This window comes from Salvelinus namaycush, chromosome 6 (genome assembly GCF_016432855.1).
Source record: "Salvelinus namaycush isolate Seneca chromosome 6, SaNama_1.0, whole genome shotgun sequence".
In the NCBI taxonomy this organism is placed as follows: Eukaryota; Metazoa; Chordata; class Actinopteri; order Salmoniformes; family Salmonidae; genus Salvelinus; species Salvelinus namaycush.
The window spans coordinates 26,179,921-26,202,715 of NC_052312.1; the positions used below are offsets into that span (position 1 = coordinate 26,179,921).

At 41.5% G+C, this 22,795-nt stretch overlaps 1 protein-coding gene across 1 annotated transcript in view; it reads right to left on the minus strand.

Moving 5' to 3' along the window:
* Nucleotides 1-22,066, minus strand: part of LOC120049306 (serine/threonine-protein phosphatase 2A 56 kDa regulatory subunit beta isoform-like) — a 43,491-nt gene extending 21,425 nt beyond the window's left edge. The window contains exon 1 of the mRNA XM_038995556.1: nucleotides 21,874-22,066. Coding sequence (XP_038851484.1) covers nucleotides 21,874-22,066 — 193 coding nt within the window. The remainder of the gene's footprint in view (nucleotides 1-21,873) is intronic.
* Nucleotides 22,067-22,795: the final 729 nt, after the last annotated feature.

Consider the following 22,795-nt stretch of genomic DNA (forward strand, 5'->3'; position numbering starts at 1 on the left):
TGGGGGGGGTATGGAGAGAGGGAGAGGGAGAGAGATGGAGAGACGGAGAAGTTAAACACACAACACTCCTGCAAACAGTCAAAACCATTAAACCAACAGGCTGCACTTTTTGATCACATCAAGGTAACACCAAACAGTAATTTGTGAGAACTAAATGTTCAAAGTCTCTGTTAAAAGTGTACATCCACCCCTCCCCTCTTCGCACCTCTCCAACCCTTTCCCCCATCCCTCCTTCCCTCTCACAGGGCTACGCTGACCTTTTTTATAAGGAGCACATGTGCGCTTAAGTTGAAAAATATATGCGCACAAACAAAAAGATTGTAACACAATGAAAAATATTTTAGATATTAATGCTAGAATCCCCCAAAATGTTTGGCTCACTGGTGCTCCTAAATAAAACTTCCAGGTCGCACAGCAAAACATTTAGGTGCATATGCGAGTAAAATGGTCGACCTGTAGAGCTCTGTCTCACCCCTCCTTTCTTTTCTCCTCCCTCCATCCATTCCTCTCTCTCTCCCTCCATAGTCAGACTATGAAGGAGAAATCGAATCAGTTTTTAATAGAGAGTAATTGTATGAAGAAGAGCCGAACTAGGAACCAGAAAGAACAGATTGAGAAAGGGAGGGAAAATAGAGAGAAAGAGAGAGAGAGAGAGAGCAAAGAAGTATTGCTATAGCAGGGATGGGCAACTGACGGCCCACGGAGGCCCGCGGATCGATTTCCAAAAACGGGGGGGCAAAACGTTTACATTTTTTTTCAACTCAGTCTGGGTCTCAACTTACTGTTGAGAATTAGAGTAGTAGAATACACAAGATTCAATTTTAAAATGTGGTTTTGCATCAGCAGTTTTTACTTGTTACAGTATGTCAGTCACTGACAGTTACTCAAATAGCCATGTCAGTAAACATTTTTTTTATTTAACAAGGCAAGTCAATTAAGAACAAATTCTTATTTTCAATGACAGACTACACTGGCCAAACCCAGACAACGGTGGGCCAATTGTGCACTGCCCTATGGGACTCCCAATCACAGCTGGTTATGAACCAGGGTGTCTGTAGTGATGCCTTGATTACTGAGATGCAGTGCCCTAGACCACTGCGCCAATCATGAGCTTGGTAAGTTAGTCTAGCCAGTTATCTAAACTAGTTATCATGGCCAATGAGTAATCATGTCCAAATATCGACAGGGCACACAAGGCACATGCCCAGGGGCCCTGACCTCCCCATTGATTTTGTAAGTCACTCGCAATCAGATACCATATTAACATGGCATAAGTCATGGTAAAATGAGTAGAATTGTATGAAATTTGTTGTAAAATTGCTAAATTTTCTCTCTGCCCAATGGTAAAATATGTAGAATTCCAGAAAACTTGCTTTAAAACTCCAACATTTTCTCTGCAACCCATGGCAAAATGTGTAGAATTGTATGAAATATTTCTCTGTGCCATCAAGACGCGGGCCAGTAAAATGTTAAAAAGGTTAAGGGTAGAATGAAATCAAATCAAATGTTATTTGTCACACATGCTGATTACAGTGAAATGTTTACTTACAAGCCCTTAACCAACAATGCAGTTATAAATAAAAAATAGATAAGTAAAAAATATATATTACATGCAAATATTTAAAGAGTAGCAATAAAATAACAAAAGTGAGGCTATATACAGGGGGTTTAGTTAAGAGATTTAAGTAGTTTAACTGCACAAATATATTGATTGCATAAATCACTTGACTGCATGTGTGGGTATGGATGTGGGTACGCAGACCCGCAAGCCACTGTGTCGCCTCATGATCAGTTCCAATTTTTTGTAGCCCCAATCCCCATCAAAGTTGCCCATCCCTGGGCTACAGTATCAACGAAAGGAATTGTGCTGGGAATAGAGTGTGTGTCCCCAATGGACCCATGGGGCTCTGTTCAAAAGTAGTGGACTATACAGGGAATAGGGTATCATTTAAAGATACCTTTTTGCTTGGTAGGGAAGATTAGGGATACAGGAGGGGGTGGTAGGGAAAGGGATGGAGAGAGGGGGAGCGAACTAGAATAAGAGAGAGAGAGAGAGAGAGAGAGAGAGAGAGAGAGAGAGAGAGAGAGAGAGAGAGAGAGAGAGAGAGAGAGAGAGAGAGAGAGAGAGAGAGAGAGAGAGAGAGAGAGAGAGAGAGCGACAGCTACAATCTTAGAAAAAATGGTGCTATCTAGAATATAAAAGGGTTCGTCGGCTGTCCCCATAGGAGAACCCATTGAAGAACCCTTTTTGGTTCCAGGTAAAATCCTTTTGGTTCCAGGTAGAACCCTATTAAGTTCATTGCAAAACCCTTTACACAGGTACAACCGAAAAGAGTTCTACCTGGAACTAAAAATATTTTTACATGGAACCAAAAAGGGTTATCCTATTGGGACAGTTGAAGAACCCTTTCAGTACCCCTTTTTCTAAGTGTACATATTGTAACTTCCGGAGCACAGTGTCAGAAAAATACAAATTAAATTGGAGACAGTAAGTTTGTGGAAACAGGGATGGAGAGAGAGGAAAAGAGAGAAAGAGAGAGCTAGAGAGCGAAAGGGCAGGAGAGAGAAAGAACGTGAAAAAAACAGGGAGTTTAAAGGTGTGCAGACACCTTTAAGGGGCAGACATGAAGAAGCATCACTGATTCAGACACCCGGCAACACACACACACACACACACACACACACACACACACACACACACACACACACACACACACACACACACACACACACACACACACACACACACACACACACACACACACACACACACAGCCAGAGCTAAATATAGTACTACCACAGAGAGAGGTAGAAGAGAGAGAGAGACAGGACAGAGATGGGGGAAAGGGAGAGACAGAGGGAGAGGAGAGAGATACAGGGAAACGGAAAGAGAAAGAGAGTGAGAGAGAGGGAAAGAGAGAGAGAAGGGAGAGGTATACTGGTTTAAAGGATGACATCATCTCTGTTGCTCTTCTGTCTTACTCTCTTCCCCTTCCTCCCTCCATATCCTTGGGTACCTCTCCTCCCTCCCTCCCTCCTTGTCTCTGTGGCTTCCTAAATGAGATGAGCAACTACTACTCTCATCTTTAAAAAACACTTTTTCTGTTTTGGCTGTGTGTGTGTGTGTGTGTGTGTGTGTGTGTGTGTGTGTGTGTGTGTGTGTGTGTGTGTGTGTGTGTGTGTGTGTGTGTGTGTGTGTGTGTGTGTGTGTGTGTGTGTGTGTGTGTGTGTGTGTGTGTGTGACGAAGAGCCACTCTATTTTAGCTGCAGCCCTCCTCCGTCTCTCTCTCATTGTCTAACCTCACCCACATTGTGACGCAGTGAGAGAGAGAGAGAAAGAGAAAGGGAGAGAGACAGAGGGAGAGAGAGAGAGAAAGAGGCAGAGAGAGACAGAGAGAGAGAAAGAGAGGTAGAGAAGATATAGAACAATCATTTCTTTATTATGTCCCTTTCAGGAAATGTGTCTTACATCTCAAAAAAACACAACACAGCATCACCACATAAGGGACAGTCCAAAATGTACTGGGCTGGGGTGGGTACAGAATAAGGCAGGGTTGTCTAACTTTTTTTTTGCTATGGGGAGGGTTGTGTGTTTTTTTTATTGGGCACAAAAGAGGCTAGTGCGTTTTTTCCCTGGTTAACATTCACCCTTTGCAGGTTTTGCTACATAATTTCTTCCATCCTAGTCAAATTTCCTCATCTGCTTGCATACACCTCACCTACAGTACCAGTAAAAAGTTTTGGACACACCTACTCATTCAAGGGGTTTTCTTTATTTCTCCAATTTTCTACATAGTAGAATATTAGTGAAGACATGACAACTATGAAATAACATATATGGAATCATGTAGTAACCAAATATTTTAGATTTTCAAAGTAGCCAGCCTTTGCCTTGATGACAGATTTGCACACTCTTGGCATTCTCTTCACAAGCTTCACCTAGAATGATTGTCCATCAGTCTTGAAGGAGTTCCCAGATATGCTGAACACTTGTTGGCTGCTTTTCCTTCACTCTGCGGTCCAACTCATCCCAAACCATCTCAATTGGGTTGAGGTCGGGTGATTGTGGAGGCCAGGTCACCTGATGCAGCACTCCATCACTCTCCTTCTTGGTCAAATAGCCCTTACACAGCCTGGAGGTGTGTTGGGTCATTGTCCTGTTGAAAACAAATGATAGTCCCACTAAGCGCAAACCAGATGGGATAGCGTATCGCTGCAGAGCAGAATGCTGTGGTAGCCATGCTGGTTAAATGTGCCTTAAATTCGGAATAAATCACCAACAGCGTCACCAGCAAAGCTCCCCCAAACCATCACACCTCCTCCTCCATGCTTCACAGTGGGAATCACACATGCAGAGATCATTAATTTACCTACTCTGCGTCTCACAAAGAAACGGTGGTTGGAACCAAAAATCTCAATTTTGGACTCATCAGACCAAAGGACAGATTTACATCGTTCTAATGTCCATTGCTCGTGTTTCTTGGCCCAAGCAAGTCTCTTCTTAGGGGGCATCATGGTTTGGGGCTGCTTTGCTGCCTCAAGGCTGGACAGCTTGCTATCACCGATGGAAAAATGTATTCTCAAGTTTATCAAGATATTTTGCAGGAGAATGTATCTGTCCGCCAATTAAAGCTCAACAGAAGTTAAGTGATGCAACAGGACAACAACCAAAAAGACAGAGGTAAATATACAACAGAATGGCTTGAACAGAAGAAATACACCTTCTGGAGTGGCCCAGTCAGTCCTGACCTCAACCCGATTGAGATGCTATGGCATGACCTTCACAGAGCGGTTCACACCAGACAAACCAAGAATATTGTGGAACTGAAACAGTTTGATTAAGAGGAATGGCCCAAAATTCCACCTGACCATCGTGCAGGTCTGATCCGTAACTACAGAAAACGTTTGGTTGACGTTATTGCTGCCAAAGGAGGGCCAGACTGTTTTTAAATCCACATACTTTTCCCAACCTGCATTGTGAATGTTTACACGATGTGTTCAATAAAGACATGAAAAATTATAATTGTTTGTGTGTTATTAGTTTAAGCAGACTGTGTTTGTCTATTGTTGTGACTTAGATGAAGATCAGATACAATTTTATGACCAATTTATGCAGAAATCCAGGTAATTCTGAAGGGTTCACATACTTTTTCTTCCCACTGTATATCAAGGTGTTCTTCCCTTATGCACTATGCTTTTCCGTGCGCTAACTATTACTATACCACCAGGTCAATATGGTCTACCAGTCTAACTATATATCCTGCCCTCTACCTACCATTCATAGTGACAATGGTAGTAGGTGGATCGTACATGTCCAGATCTGCAATAGGCTAACTAGTATTCATGCCACACAAAAAAATAATTCAAAGCTGCACCAATTTTCAACATTCTACTCCAGGCTGCAGTGAAAATGTAATTTGAATAATGGCGCAAAAGCCCTGTGATTTGAATGTTTCATTCAATTTGAATCAGTTCTACACTCGATAATTTACAAGGTCTGGAAAGGGACAGTAACAGGCCAGTCTGGCTGTATTTTCAATTCTCATGCTGAGATATGCTGTCTGTTGCGGATCATCATTCTCCTAAGTCGTCCTATGTGACCACATAAGCTACGTTTACACAGGCGGCCCAATTCTGATCTTTTTTCCACTAATTGGTTTTTTGAACGATCACATCATAAATGTTCACATCAGCTCTTTTTCAGAGCTGATCTGAATGGTCAAAAGACCAATTAGGGAGAAGAATACCATAATTGGGCTGCCTGTGTAAACAAAGACATATCCTCCCAGCAGGCCCAGTCATTAAGAAAAGCTTAACGGTGCTCTGCCTCCTCTCCAATCCATACGACTACTCCTCGCGCACCTAGAACCTAACTCTTTAATATAGCTTAAAGATTTGTAATTTATATTTTACAATGTATTACCTTTTATATGTGGCATAAACACAACCAGTCGCAATGTTTTAATCTAATTAGGCTACTTCAAAAGTCTCCTGTAGGCTACCTACGCACGTTCTTCCAAAGTATAATTCTAGTATTAAAAACTGTGCAGCAGCCATCTGATAAATGGAAAGAAACATCTGTTACAAAACACCGAAAGATTTAATGACATTCGGATATTGTCAAACAAAGCTTTCGATACTGGATAGGCCTACAAACAGAAGTATTTTCTGTTTATCGAGATTGATATAAGTTAGGCTTCCATTCAATTGGCAAAAGATTTTCATGTGAATATTTAAAAATCCACATAAAGAAAATATGCATATTTTCCCACCAATGGTGTTTCCACCAAACAGACTAAAAATCACTATGTGATAACATAGCGCACACAAAATGTAATTTTTCTCTTAAGTTTTCATGTACCGAATAAAAATCTGAAGTTCGGTGTGTTTTCATCACATTTTCAGCTCTACCAATAGTTTTGTCACAAAGACTTTTGCGTTAAATAGCAAATGTGCCAACTCTGGTCATGGCACATGCGCTCCAGCCAACAGCTCGCTGTGCTGTTAGGCTAGTCTACATGATGACATTATTATGGCATCCAAGCAGTCAAGCATCTACCATCACGTCACCAGAATCAGACACTCAATATTTATTGGAAAGGAGCATTAAAAGATCACCGTGCACTTTCACCACCCTGTGAAGTTCATCATACGTTATTTAACACTGACATTAACTGCATGGTTTCCCGAGTCGTAGTGGGAGGATCACACACCACATCATTGCGTGACTCCAAGTTTACTTCGATATGATGGTTATTATATCAATATTCAGGCAGGTCACCCGTGATACAAGTCCGTATTCAACGTCCATCCATGTCTGAAGACGAAGGGAGATGGCGTGGAAACCGGCCACTAGGGGCAACAGTGAGCACTGTTACCTTCAAGTAGGTTTTGGTTTTGCTACTGTGTTGTGGACGGGAATGGCAGATGGGTGCAAGCATCTGCCTCTGGTTTGAAAGGTTGCATGATAACGATAGAATGTTGTTTTTGAAATTTTTCAAAACTTTAACCCTTACTTTAACCATTCTGAGTTAATGCCTCAACTTAACAATTTTGAGTTAATGCCTAAACTTAACCTTAAACACTTTGAAATGTGACGTTTGGAAGAAGTTTGAAATTTGACGTTTGAGAAACAAATCAAATCAAATTTTATTTGTCAATTGCACCGAATAAAACAGTAGACCTTACAGTGAAATGCTTACTTAACCAACAATGCCGTTTTTAGAATTTTTTAAAAATAAACTGAAGAAGAAAAAAAAAGACAAAAATAGAAAAATAACACAGGTTAGTTGAGGTAATATGTAGATGTAGGTAGAGGGAAAGTGACTATGCATAGATAATAAACAAAGAGTAGCAGCAGCGTAAAAATGGGGGGGGGGGTGGTCAATGCAAATAGTCCAGGTAGCCATTCGGTTAGCTGTTCAGGAGTCTTATGGTTTGGGTGTCGAAGATGTTAAGAAGCCTTTTGGACCTAGACTTGGTGCTCCGGTACCGCTTGCCATGCAGTAGCAGAGAGAACAGTCTATGACTAGGGTGGCTGGAGTCTTTGGCAATTCTTGGGGCCTTCCTGTGACACAGCCTGGTATAGAGGTCCCGGATGGCAGGAAGCTTGACCCCAGTGATGTACTGGGCCGTACACACTACCCTCTGTAGTGCCTTGCAGTCAGAGGCCAAGCAGTTGCCATACCAGGCGGTGATGCAACCAGTCAGGATGCTCTTGATGGTGCTGCTGTACAACTTTTTGAGTATCTGAGGACCCATGCCAAATGTTTTCAGTGTCCTGAGGGGGAATAGGTGTTGTCGTTCCCTCATGACAGTTTGTTGGTGATGTGGACACCAAGGAATATGAAGCTCTCAACCTGCTCCATGACAGCACAGTCGATGAGAATGGGGGATTGTTCGGCCCTCCTTTTCCTGTGGTCCACGATCATCTTGTTTGTCTTCATCACGTTGAGGGACAGGTTGTTATCCTGGCACCACACTGCCAGGTCTCTGACCTCCTCCCTATAGGCTGTCAGGTAGGCCTGATAGTTGTCGGTGATCAGGCCTACCACTATTGTGTCGTGTGCAAACAGATTGATGGTGTTGGAGTCGTGCTTGGCCATGCAGTCATGGGTGAACAGGGAGTACAGGAGAGGACTTAGCACGCACCCCTGAGGGGCCCCCGTGTTGAGGATCAGCATGACAGATGTGTGTTTACCTACCCTTACCACCTGGGTGCGACCCGTCAGGAAGTCCAGGATCCAGTTGCAGAGGGAGGTGTTGATGAGCTTTGAGGGCACTATGGTTTTGAATGCTGAGCTGTAGTCAATGAATAGCATTCTCACGTAGGTGTTCGTTTTGTCTAGTTGGCAAAGGGCAGTGTGGAGTGAAATAGAGATTGCATCATCTGTGGATCTGTTGGGACGGTATGCAAATTGGAGTAGGTCTAGGGTTACTGGGATAATGGTGTTGATGTGAGCCATGACCAGCCTTTCAAAGCACTTCATGGCTACGGACGTGAGTGCTACGGGCTGGTAGTCATTTAGGCAGGTTACCTTGGTGTTATTGGGCACAGGGACTATGGTGGTCTGCTTGAAACATGTTTGTATTACAGACTCGGTCACAGACAAGTTGAAAATGTCAGTGAAGACACTTGCCAGTTGGTCCACACATGCTCGGAGTACACATCCTGGTAATCCGTCTGGCCCTGCGGCCTTGTGAATGTTGACCTGTTTGAAGGTCTTACATCGGCTATGGAAAGCATAATCACACAGTCGTCCAGAACAGCTGGTGCTCTCATGCATGCTTCAGTGTTGCTTGCCTTGAAGCGTGCATAGAAGTGGGCAGCTCTCGGCTGTGATTCCCTTTGTAGTCCGTAATAGTTTGCAAGCCCTGCCACATCCGACGAGCATCAAAGCCGGTGTGGTAGGATTCAATCTTAGTCCTGTACTGCCGCTTTGCCTGTTTGATGGTTCGTCAGCGGACACAGCAGGATTTCTTAAAGCGTCCGGGTTAGAGTCCCGCTCCTTGAAAGTGGCAGCTCTACCCTTTAGCTCAGTGCGGATGTTGCCTGTAATCCATGGCTTCTGGTTGGGGTAGGTATGTACAGTCACTGTGGGGACAACGTCATCGATGCACTTATTGAGGAAGCCAGTGACTGATGTGGTGTACTCCTCAATGCCATCAGAAGAATCCCGGAACATATTCCAGTCTGTGCTAGCAAAACAGTCCTGTAGCTTAGCATCTGCATCATCTGACCTATTCCGTATTGAGCGAGTCACTGGTACTTCCTGCTTTAGTTTTTGCTTGTAAGAAGTAATCAGGAGGATAGAGTTATGGTCAGATTTGCCAAATGGAGGGCGAGGGAGAGCTTTGTAAGCATCTCTCTGTCTGGAGTAAAGATGGTCTAGAGTTTTCAACAGGTGTAGACCTTACAGTGACATGCTTACTTACAAGGCTTTAAACAACAATGCAGTTTTAAGAAAAATAAGTGTTAAGTTAAAAATAGATAAGTAAAAAAATAAAAAAAATAAAAAATAAAAGTAACAAATAATTAAAGAGCTTGATGCGATATTTTAGCATAAAATGTGTTTCCATAAAGGTGTTTCCACCACCGTTTCTTGCATAGTTAATTTTACAGACACAAAAAAATCTCACAATTCCGAACAAATTAATTATCTGTCGGCATTTATTAAATTGTACCGAAACCTCCTATTTCCATCACAGCTGTCTTGATTTTTTGTTTATACGGTATGACTTTACTCGCATAAAAACTGTGGATGGAAATGTGGTTAGAGTCTCTTTTTGATTGTGGTGTTGAAATCGCAAGCCATGATATTGAAGCGCCTGAAGCCGGTTTGCTTTGCTTATTGGTTGTGTGGTGCATTGGCACAGAAAACTGTTGGTTGGAAATGTGTTGCATATATTTTATATAATAAAAAATATAGCATCAAAATGGTGAAAATCTGATTTCCCCCTAGCTGATTATTGTCTGCTCTGAACATAGTGTATTGAAACAGGCAGGGAGGGTGAGCTGGCCCGTGGTGGTTCGGCAAACCCTCAACCTTCTGGCCCATAGCCCTACGTGGCATCAAGTGTGCCATGAAAAGCATGCTGAAGTGGCAAATTTGATATCCATGTTTATAAACACAGGGTCGCTACAGTTATTGTTATTTGTGGCCGTGAACATTATTTAGAGTTAATTCTGAGGGTAGAGGGTGTGCAATTATTTTTCAGTACAAGGTGAGGGTCATGTAAAAATATTTTTATCGGTGGGGAGGGGTGTTATTTTTGGACAACCCCCCTTGCATAACGACATAAATACAATGTAAATCAAGCAATAATTACAGCAGACAACACATATGGATACAGTTCAGTTCATAATTTGGATCATACGTTCAGATTCAGAATGAATCAATAACATGGATTTATACAGCTCTTCTACACACACACAAACACACACACACACAAACACACAAACACACACACACACACACACACACACACACACACACACACACACACACACACACACACACACACACACACACACACACACACACACACACACAAACAAAAGTTTTTAGCTCCATTTACATGTATGTATGAATCACTAGACTTCACACTGAATACATTTGCCTTTCACAATACTAACATAATACACCACTGTCTATATAGCTAATACAAGAGGCGAAATACAAGAAGCTGAATGCAATACAATTCGTAAGACAACCACCTGAAAATCGTCAAATATACACTACCGTTCAAAAGTTTGGGGTCACTTAGATATGTCCTTGTTATTGAAAGAAAATCTAAATTTTTGTCCATTAAAATAACATCAAATTGATCAGAAATACAGTGTAGACATTGTTAATGTTGTAAATTACTATTGTAACTGGAAACAGAGGCCCATTATCAGCAACCTTCACTCCTGTTCCACTTTTTTTTCCTGCAAATATATTAAAAACAAAAAACAGAAATATATATTTACATAAGTATTCAGACCCATTGTTATGAGCCTCAAAATTGAGCTCAGGTGCATCCTGTTTCCATTGAATATCCTTGAGATGTTTCTAGAACTTGATTGGAGATCACCTGTGGTAAATTCAATTGATTGGACATGATTTGGAAAGGCACACACCTGTCTAAATAAGATCCCACAGTTGACAGAGCAGAAATCAAGCCATTAGTTTGAAGGAATTGTCCGTAGAGCTCCGAGACAGGATTGTGTCGAGGCACAGATCTGGGGAAGGGTACCAAAACAATTCTGCAGCATTGAAGGTCATCAAGAACACAGCGGCCTGCATCATTCTTAAATGGAAAGACTCTTCCTAGAGCTGGCCGCCTGGCCAAACTGAGCAGTCTGGAGAGAAGGGCCTTGGTCAGGGAGGTGACCAAGAACCTGAGGGTCATTCGGACAGCAGTGGCGGTCAGTCTTGTTTAAGATGAGGGAGGACGATTTAATTTTAATGAGCATAGCCTTTTTTCTAGTACAGCATATTGGATTACTCTCATTCATATTCCATTCACCCAGTTCAATGTAACAGCAATAGGTTTAGGCTACTACATGATACTCAAATTTTACCTATACCCATCAAGAGGTTGCTACCACCTAGCCTATGAATGAAAGTTTACAACGTAGGTGCACAGATGGACAGACAGTGACATTCAATACCGCCTTGCACACTCTTGCCTGCATCTAGCTGATAGTGTGTAATCATTAGTCCAACAGTTGCAAACGAGAGTTTCTATTAGACAAATTCAGGTATGTTTATCCCCGTTTTGTTCCGTTTGCTTCCGTTTAAGAAACTTTTTTTTAACAGAATCGGCGGAATGAATGCACCCCTGATCAAGTGTAGACATAGTTCACTTTCATAGCAGCCAAGTTGTATTCCTTCTTGCATCTCTCCTCCTTTCACCTCTTCCCTTCGCTTGTGGACTTCAATGCACAACACATCAGCTGTATGGGACCAGGCGAAGAAACCTTTCCAAGCTAATACGCTACACACAGCCTACATCGTTGTCACCATATTAGCTAAAGTAAGATCATAGTCAGTATAGCTAATAGAAGTAACGTATTAATAAACAATCATGCAGTAAGGTTACAGTGTACAGTCAGTAAGCAGTTACACCGGCGGGCCTCAGTGGCAATAAATTAGTAATACCAAAAGCTTACCTTGACTTGGAAGAGTTCCAGTGTTGTGTTAGAAAGTCATAGCCAGCAAGCTAACATAGCATCCCTATTTGAGCAGGGTGTTTCAGTAGGCTAAACTAACCAGCTGCATTTACTAGTTAAGTAAGTAAAACTGAAAGTGGAAGAAAATGACACTCTTGCTTCCTCATTTAAGAAGAAATTAATTTATTCAAAACTGTTCAACTATTGTCTTTCTCTCTCTTTGAGTCAACTACTCACCACATTTTAGAGACTGCAGTGCTAGCTAGCTGTAGCTTATGCTTTCAGTACTAGATTAATTCTCTGATCCTTTGATTGGGTGGGCAACATGTCAGTTGCTGCAAGAACTCTGATAGGCTGGAGGACGTCCTGTCACATAATTACTGTGTAAGTCTATGGAAGGGGGTGAGAAGGCTACTGTAGACCTTCTTTGCAAAATAGTATTTTTTAATCAACTTTTTGGTGACGTGATTATATTTAGCATATTTTAATTTAAAAATGATTAACTTTTTAAATGTTTTACAATTGACATTTTTATGAAATTCACTGCGGAGGATGGTCCTCCCCTTCCTCCTCTGAGGATCATCCACTGTCTGACAGAGCTGCAGTTCCTCTGTGAAGATGGGAGAACCTTTCAGAATGACAACCATCTCTGCAGCACTCCACCAATCAGGTCTTTATTGTAGAGTGGCCAGACGGAAGCCACTCCTCAGTAAAAGTCACATGACAGCCCGCTTGGAGTTTGCCAAAAGGCACCTAAAGGACAAGATTCTCTGGTCTGATGAAAATCAAGATTGAACTCTTTGGGCTGAATGCCAAGCGTCACATCTGGAGGAAACGTGGCACCATCCCTACTGTGAAGCATGGTGGTGACAGCATCATGCTGTGGGGATGTTTTTCAGCAGCAGGGACTGGAAGACTAGTTAGGATCAAAGGAAAGATGAACGGAGCAAAGTACTGAGAGATCCTTGATGAAAACCTGCTCCAGAGCGCTCAGGACCTCCGACTGGGGCAAAATGTCATCTTCCAACAGGACAACGACCATAAGCACACAGCCAAGAAAACACAGGAGTGGCTTCGGTAAAAGTCTCTGAATGTCCTTGAGTGGCCCAACCAGAGCCCGGACTTGAACCCAATCGAACATCTCTGGAGAGACCTGAAAATAGCTGTGTAGCGACGCTCCCCGTCCAACCTGACAGAGCTTGAGAGGATCTGCAGAGAAGAATGGGAGAAACTCCCCAAATACATGTGTGCCAAGCATGTTGCATCATACCCAAGAAGACTCAAGGTCGTAATCGCTGCCGAAGGTGCTTCAACAAAGTACTGAGTTAATTTAAGGATCTTTTTTTCTATTTTTGCCTAAAATGACATCCCCAAATCTAACTGCCTGTAGTTCAGGACCTGAAGCAAGGATATGCATATTCTTCATACAATTTGAAAGGAAAGACTTAGAAGTTTGTGGAAATGTGAAATTAATGTAGGAGAATATAACACATTAGATCTGGTAAAAGATAATACAAACCAAAAAAATATGCATTATTTTTTTTGGTGGTGACACAAAATGTAAGTTTACACACTGCGCTGTCTCACAATAATAACGCAAGCTGTATGTTATGGTAAAGTTATTTTAAAAAATCTAACACTGCGGTTGCATTAAGAACCAGTGTATCTTTCATTTGCCATACAACAAGTATTTTTATGTAAAGTTTATGATGAGTTCTTTGGTCAGATTAGGTGAGTGTCCAAAATATCTCCGGAGATTCTGGTGAATCGATGCTACGTATTCACAATGTATAACCAGGATTTGTAGCTATAAATATGCACATTTTCGAACAAAACATAATTGTATTGTATAACATGATGTTATAAGACTGTCATCTGATGAATTTGTTCAAGGTTAGTGATTCATTTTATCTCTATTTTGTCGGTTTTGTGCAAGCTATTTTTTTGCGGGGAGTAAATTGCGTTGTGTGTTTGGCTACTGTAGTGAGCTAATAGAAATATATATTGTGTTTTCGCTGTAAAACACTTAAAAAATCGGAAATATTGTCTGGATTCACAAGATGTTTATCTTTCATTTGCTGTACACCATGTATTTTTCATAAATGTTTTATGATGAGTATTTCTGTATTTCACGTTGCTCTCTGTAATTATTCTGGCTGCTTTGGTGCTATTTTTTTATGGTAGCTGCAATGTAAAACTATGATTTATACCTCAAATATGCACATTTTCGAACAAAACATAAATGTATTGTATAACATGTTATAAGACTGTCATCTGATGAAGTTGTTTCTTGGTTAGTGACTAATTTTATCTCTATTTTGTCGGTTTTGTGAAAGCTACCTATGCGGTGGAAACATGGTGAAAATATGTGGTTGTGTGTTTGGCTATTGTGGTTAGCTAATAGAAATACATATTGTGTTTTCGCTGTAAAACATTAAAAAAATCGGTAATGATGGCTGGATTCACAAGATGTTTATCTTTCATTTGCTGTATTGGACTTGTGATTTCATGAAAATTATATTATATGATATCCCTGTCCCGTTAGGCAAGGCTATGCTAGTCAGCTTTTTTGATGAGGAGGATCCCGGATCCGGGAGAGAGAAGTGGTAGAGGTTTTAAGGGTCTGAATAGTTATGTAAATGTGATATCAAATTTTTATTTCTAATATGTTTGCAAACATTTCTAAAACCCTGTATTTGTTTTGTCATTATGGGGTATTGTGTGAAGATTGATGAGGGGGAAAAAACTATTTTATTTACAGGGGCACACTCCAACACTCAGACATAATTTGCAAACAAAGCATTTGTGTTTAGTAAGTCCGCCAGATCAGAGGCAGTAGGGATGACCAGAGATGTTCTCTTGATAAGTGAGGGAATTGAAGAATTTCCTGTCCTGCTAAGTATTCCAAATGTAACGAGTATGTTTGGGTGTCAGGGAAAATGTATGGAGTAAAAAGTACATCATTTTCTTAAGGAATGTAGTGAAGTAAAGGTTGTCAAAAATATACCCCAAAAAACTACTTAAGTAGTACTTTACAGTAGGTTTACTTAAGTACTTCACACAACTGGTTAGAGTAAAATCATCTCAAGCAAATTTGCTGACACACAAAGCTCAAAATACATAGAAATTTCATCAATGACTGTGCCTTTAAACAGCTTGGAAAACTCCAGAAAATGATGTCATGGCTTTAGAAGCTTCTGATATGTTAATTGACATAATTTGAGTCAATTGGAGGTGTACCTGTGGATGTATTTCAAGGCCTACCTTCAAACTCAGTGCCTCTTTGCTTGACATCATGGGATAATCAAAAGAAATAAGCCAAAATGGTAGACCTCCACAAGTCTGGTTCATCCTTGGGAGCAATTTCCAAATGCCTGAAGGTACCACGCTCATCTGTACAAACAATAGTATGCTAATATAAACACCATGGGACCACGCAGCCGTCATACCGCTCAGGAAGGAGACGTGTTCTGTCTCCTAGCGATGAACGTACTTTGGTGGGAAAAGTGCAAATCAATCCCAGAACAACAGCAAATGACCTTGTGAAGATACTGGAGGAAACAGGTACAAAAGTATCTATATCCACAGTAAAACGAGTTCTATATCGACATAACCTGAAAGGCCGCTCAGCAAGGAAGAGGCCACTGCTCCAAAACCATCATAAAAAAGACTACGGTTTGCTACTGCACATGGGGACAAAGATCGTACTTTTTGGAGAAATGTCCTCTGGTCTGATGAAAGAAAAATAGAACTGTTTGGCCATAATGACCATCGTTATGTTTGGAGGAAAAAGGGGAGGCTTTTTTACGGCGGGGGTTGAAGAACACCCTCCCAACCGTGAAGTACAGGGGTGGCAGCATCATCTTGTGGGGGTTCTTTGCTGCAGGAGGGACTGTTGCACTTCACAAAATAGATGGCAGGGAAATGATGTGGATATATTGAAGCAACATCTCAAGACATCAGTCAGGAAGTTAAAGCTTGGTCGCAAATGGGTTTTCCAAATGGACAATGACCCCAAGCATACTTCCAAAGTTGTGGCAAAATGGCTTAAGGACAACAAAGTCAAGGTATTGGAGTGGCCATCACAAAGCCCTGATCTCATTCCAATAGAAAAAGTGTGCGAGAGCAAGGAAGCCTACAAACCTGACTCAGTTACACCAGCTCTGTCAGGAGGAATGGGCCAAAATTCACCCAACTTATTGTGGGAAGCTTGTGAAAGGCTACCTGAAACGTTTGACCCAAGTTAAACAATTTAAAGGCAATGCTACCAAATACTAATTGAGTGTATGTAAACTTCTGACCCACTGGGAATGTGATGAAAGAAATAGAAGCTGAAATAAATCATTCTCTCTACTATTATTCTGACATTTCACATTCTTAAAATAAAGTGGTGATCCTAACTGACCTAAGACAGGGAATTTTTACTAGGATTAAATGTCAGGAATTGTGAAAAATTTTGTTTAAATGTATTTGGCTAAGGTATATGTAAACTTCCGACTTCAACTGTATTTTACACATCTCCGATTTGGCATGTCTCTTGTGTTGCGGTTCACAGCAGCACAGACGGATGTGACAACTGCATCATAGTTTTGAACAACCCTTCCACTCCTTTTGTTCCATGCTGGCTGAAGTAACCAGCTAACACCAGACACAGATGAAAGGGAATCATATAAATATCTTTGCCATAGATGAATAGTGTACACTTTTAATTATATTTGCTGACACCCTACAGTCAAATATTGGCACCAGTAGAGTAGCTATCTGGCTGTAAACCCCGCAACTCTGCAAACATGCCTTCTCCGATGTTGGTTACAAGGCACAGTTTTTTTTTATTAGGTAAGAGAATATAATGTTACCATTGGTGTATTAAAAAGTGAATTAGGGTGATATCAGCCATTCCCTTTAATAATACCGCCTCCTGAATCCAAGAGTTTGACATGAGGGAGGGGACCAGTAAATTTATGATCAAACTTTATTTATGCAGGAGCAACAGTACTTGTTCATACTTTGGTCATCATACCTTGTTCTGGTTTCATCCAAATATCATCCAATTTCATGAGAAACATGATTTTGACTGTTCATGACCTTTAGTGAAAGAAACATGGTTGTTGAATTAATTCATTTTTAGTCCTGTGGCCTTCATCAAATGAGTTCTTAAGTCTTTATCACAATACATTACATATCTCATAAGGCCTTATTTTGAGACCTAGCTTTATCCTAATACAGTGGCCTGAAACTCATGGTTTACAGGCCACATCGGGCCTGCAAGTAAATTTGCAAAATTCTGGTAAGTCTCCCAAAATTCCCAAGTTTAAAACATGTTTGAAGGATTTCCAGGAATCTTCAAACCGGGATTTCTTGAAAACAAGGGAAATTTACCAGCATTTTGAAACCCTACCTGCAAGTCACATTATGCTGGCTTGCAAAGTGTTGAGTAGTTCCTATTGGAATCCAGCCAGTGTTAGTTTATCCAACAGTTGAAATCTGTATTCACCCGCAACTTGCATTTATAATGGCTGCCAGCATTAGAAACAGTGTGAGGAGACTACCTGAGTAATTTAAACTGGAACAACCATTTCAGTAACAGGTGCAAAAAATGTTTAATTAGTTATCATTTTTTGTATTTATCTTTGTGTAGCATAAGATCAATCAAACAATAAATCACTCAATGTACAGTACATGCAAAAACACAGATATTAAAAACAATTCTTGGTGGCACTAATCTGTACCTTTGCTTAGCAGAAAAGCTACAAATTGACAATGTATTGAAGAAAGGTACATATTTGTACCCAACATAAGGTACAATAATGAATACACCTGTGCCAGGCTTATATTGGAGGCGTGGCTTAGTGGGTGTGTGGCTTTCAGTTAGTATTTTTTGCCACTGATGAGTGGAAGTGTTGTGCCAGTTTAAAAAGTCTATAGTTAAGTTAGTTAAAGTTAGAGCATGTCTGCTGCCACTTCTGAAGTCTTTATAGAGGCTTACATAAGAGCATGTCACACTAAAGAGCTGTAATGGATAACATAGTGACCTTAACACAACACTGCCATGCGGTATGGACTTTGTGGCATAATGGTTAAGGTGTTGGCTTGACAGTTGCTGGACCCAGGTTCAAGTCCCAGTCAGGGCTACCCTTGAATTTGCTACATTGGTGTCAGAAGTTGAATGACAGAGAGGTGTGTACATTTGAGGAATTGGTATAGAGAACAGGTATGTCTTTGTCACTTAAAATGAAAAAACTTTTTTGTCACTGTGGTGATACCCTGAAAAGGCACATTTGTACCTTTTCTAAAGTTACGCTTTTGTACCTGTAGACTATATGTAAGAAAGATACTACTTTGTCCCCTAAAAGTACACTATTGGCTCTTTTAAAGTACGATTTGCAAGGGTATAATTGTGTGTGTGTGTGTGTTTGTGTGTGTTTGTGCGTGCGTGCGTGCGTGTGAAGCAGGGCGATCACGAGATAAACTATCTGGTCTATCTTAGGGAGCAAGGCTCTGCCAACGGCTTCAGCGCTCAGAGCTCACACACAAACACACACACACACACACACACACACACACACACACTCACACACACAGACAGAGCCCCCTTATGCCTCTGGATTCTAACTGTGTGCCCTTCATACATAAGTTGTGCATCGTCTGCATATTCTATCAATTATCCAACTGTATTTTAATTGATTGTTGTATTCCAGTTTTTCCTAATCCTGGTTTTGGGGACCCGAAGGGGTGTACATTTTAGTTTTTGCCCAAGCACTAACACACCTGATTCCACTTATCAAAGGTTTGATGATGAGTTGATTAGTTGAAATAGGTGTGTAGCGCTACAGTAGGGCAAAAACTTTTAAAAAACGCTGTATTTAATTTGCTTGTAATTGATTCAGAATTGAATTGGATTCAGTAAATAATCTGTATGAATAATGTTATAATGTTCTAGAAATACGACCAGGCCTCTGTTATAGGTTCACTGGCTGTGTTTCAAATGGCAGCGTATTTCCTATGTAGTGCACTACTATTGACCATAGGGCTCTGGTCAAAAGTAATGCACTACAAAGGGAATAGATTGCCATTTGGGTCGCAATAACTCTTGGGTCGAATTAACTCTTGATAAACAGATTCTCTGCCTCAACTTCCTAGTCAAATAAAGGTAAAATAATACATAATAAAACTAAAAAGGGGAGAGAAGAGGAGGGAAGAGGAGAGGGGAGAGGAGAGGAGGAAAGTCTCCCTGTGGGTGAAAATGTGACCTTAGCATCGTTAGCGTGTTAGCTAAAGCGTGGAGACCCATGACCAGGGAGGCAGGCTGATGCTGTAGCCTGAGGGGAGGACATCAAAGCTGGGTATGAGTGCCAAGCTAACAGCCTGTTTGGGGGAGATGTGGAGGTCTGGAGGACAAATACTTATTTATTTTACTGTATTGTTGCATGTGTACTCACAAAGCTTCTCAGAGTAGAAGTGGTTATGTAGGATCAGGTCCCCTGTAATCTTATTCATTATTCATTAAAAGACAAAACTGCTCCTATATCAGCACTCCTACTCTGAGATACTTTATGAATACAATGATGATGTTCTTTTCTACACAGAAGACAATACAAAATTATTGCCTGATGATCTTCTTCACTTCATAATACCTTTCTGATTCTGATTTCAATCACTACAAATCATCCTTCCTTCAGATTAAAATACTGTCAAAAGTACTGTCAGACTGATCTGTAATAGACTGTCATATCCCCAATTAAAAAAGTAAACATTGGCCATTGATTAAATTACTTCCTTTTACATGGTGGGGTTACAAATAAATGTTGATAACAAAATTGAGTCATGGGCCAAAAAGGTTTGGGAACCCCTGCATTATGGGATGCTCTGTTCTAGATTCATCCACTTTGATAATGATTAGAAATTACTTGATTAGCCTACATCAAACATACACTACATGGCCCAACGTATGTGGACACCTGCTCGTCGAACATCTCATTCCAAAAACATAGGCATTACTATGGAGTTGGTCTGCTACAACTGCTACAACAGCCTGCGCTTTTCTGGGAAGGCTTTCCACTAGATGTTGGAACATTTCTGCAGGGACTTGCTTCCATACAGTCACGAGCATTAGTGAGCTCTGGCACTGATGTTGGGCGATTAGGCCTGGCTCGCAGTCAGCATTCCAATTCATCCCAAATGTGTTTGATGGGGTTGAGGACAGGGCTCTATGCAGGCCAGTCAAGTTCTTCCACACTGATCTCAACAAACCATTTCTGTATAGACCTCGCTTTGTGCACGGGGGCATTGTCATGCTGAAACAGGAAAAGGCCTTCCCCAAACTGTTGCCACAAAGTTGGAAGCATAGTGTCGTCTAGAATGGCATTGTATGCTGTAGCATTAAGATTTTTCTTCATTGGAACTAAGGGGCCTAACCTGAACCATGAAAAACAGCCACAGACCATTATTCCTCCTCCACCAAACTTTACAGTTGGCACTATGCATTCGGGCAAGTAACGTTCTCCTGGCATACGCCAAACACAGATTTGTCCATCGGACTGCCTGATGTTGAAGTGTGATTCATCATTCCAAAGAACGCGTTTCTACTGTTCCAGAGTCCAATGGCGGCGAGCTTACACTACTCCAGCCGACGCTTGGCATTGTGCATGGTGACCTTAGGCTTGTGTGCAAGAAGCTCCCGACTAACATTTCTTTTGCTGATGTTGCTTCCAGAGGCAATTTGGAACTCAGTAGTGAGTGTTGCAACCGAGGACAGACGATTTTTAAGCACTATGCGCTTCAGCACTCAGCGGTCCCGTTTTGTGAGCTTGTATGGCCTACCACTTCATGGCAGAGCCGTTGTTGCGCCTAGACGTTTCCACTTCACAATAACAGCACTTACAGTTGACCAGGGCAGCTCTAGCAGGGCAGAAATTTGACAAACTGACTTGTTGGAAAGGTGGCATCCTATGGACAGTGCCATGTTGAAAGTCACTGAGCTCTTCAGTACAGGCCATTCTACTGTCAATGTTTGGCTGTGGAGATTGCATGGCTGTCTGCTCGATTTTATACACCTGTCAGCAACGAGTGTGGCTGAAATAGCCGAATCCACTAATTTGAACTGGTGTCCACATACTTTTGGCCATGTAGTGTAATTGTATATACTGTCTATTAGCCTACATGCAGCACGGCCTCATGGACTATACCATGCACGTTGATAGGCTTATGATTTTAAATGACTAAATCAAATCAGTAGAATAAATGTCGTTGATGTACTGTAGTGCACTACTTATTCCATATGTAATGCACTACGTTGACATCCTATTCCCTATTTAGTGCACTACATTTGATCAATAGGCCTATTACATAGAATAAGCATTGATGAGGGAGGGGTAGGCTATCCACCTTTCAGGAATAGGCCTAGGCTGTATAAAAAAAGATAGAATCGAAGTTGATGGAGATGTAGGACACGCCTTTGGGCCCTGGTCAAAAGTACACTATTGAGGAAATAGGCTATCAAGGAAATAGGCTGCAACCTAAATCATATTACAGGCCACACTACATAGAATAGACCTTGATAAGCAGGTATTGGACCCATCTTTGAGCAAAGGCAGGCCTACTATAAACATAGGATAAGATAAGACAGATAAAACACACATGAAAAGACAAAAAATAGTAGCGTACTACAAAAGGTCTACTACATAGAATAGACATTGAGGAGAAAGCAGAGGACCCACCTTTGAGCAGCGGCAGTGGCGTTAGCTCGACCTGGGAGCTCTGGTAGCGGAACTGGGACGAGGAGTGGGAGCGCCTCTGCCGGGCTCTACGCATCGAGCGCCGGGGAAACCCATCCACCTTCTCTGCTGAAGGTACCGAGAACCCGGTGGTCGGGGAGGACGGGCTGGTCGGGGGCAGTTTGGTGGTCTCCATCGCTGCTGTGTTGTATTGGCGAGCGGTCCGGTGTGTATGTCAAGTTTGTGTGTCTGTGTGTCTGGATGCGCCGATGAGATGCTAGTGAAGGAGAGGCGTATAGGATTGAGATAGGGTGAACAATTTTTAATCCTTTATAGAGCTAATACGTAAACAAATTAATAAAAATGGATAATCTGGGAATGGAACAGGGGGATGGGGAGGATTAGAGGAGGGGGGATAGAGGAGGGAGGAAGGAGGGAGGGATAGAGATGGAGAGGTGCAGTCCAGAGAGGGACGGATGGTGTGTGTGTTGCTTGTGACTGCCTGCCTGCTGCCTAACGTCTCAATACAGCAGAGGGAGGAAAAAACGGTTGCTTCACTCGTTTTTAAATTAACCGAAACATATTTTTATGCAAAGACAAACGCAATAGATCTAACGGGTAGGCCTAATTGTCCATGTATCTATCGATAGAGATAGGAAGAAACGCATGGGTTGTTAAGACTACTACTAAGTCATCAGCCTAAATGTTGTATTTATGTATATATTTATGTCATGAATAGAGCCCATAGCCTATGGATCCTTAGATAAAGCACATCACACCGATAAAGCAGGCTTATTCCGAGCGCTGGTTATGGGGATCATTCCGAAAATGTCAACAACATGAATCCATAAAATCAGTTGTTTGATTGGTCCTTTCTCATCGATGATAAGTCATTCATTAATTGATTAGTTTCCAAAGGCTCATA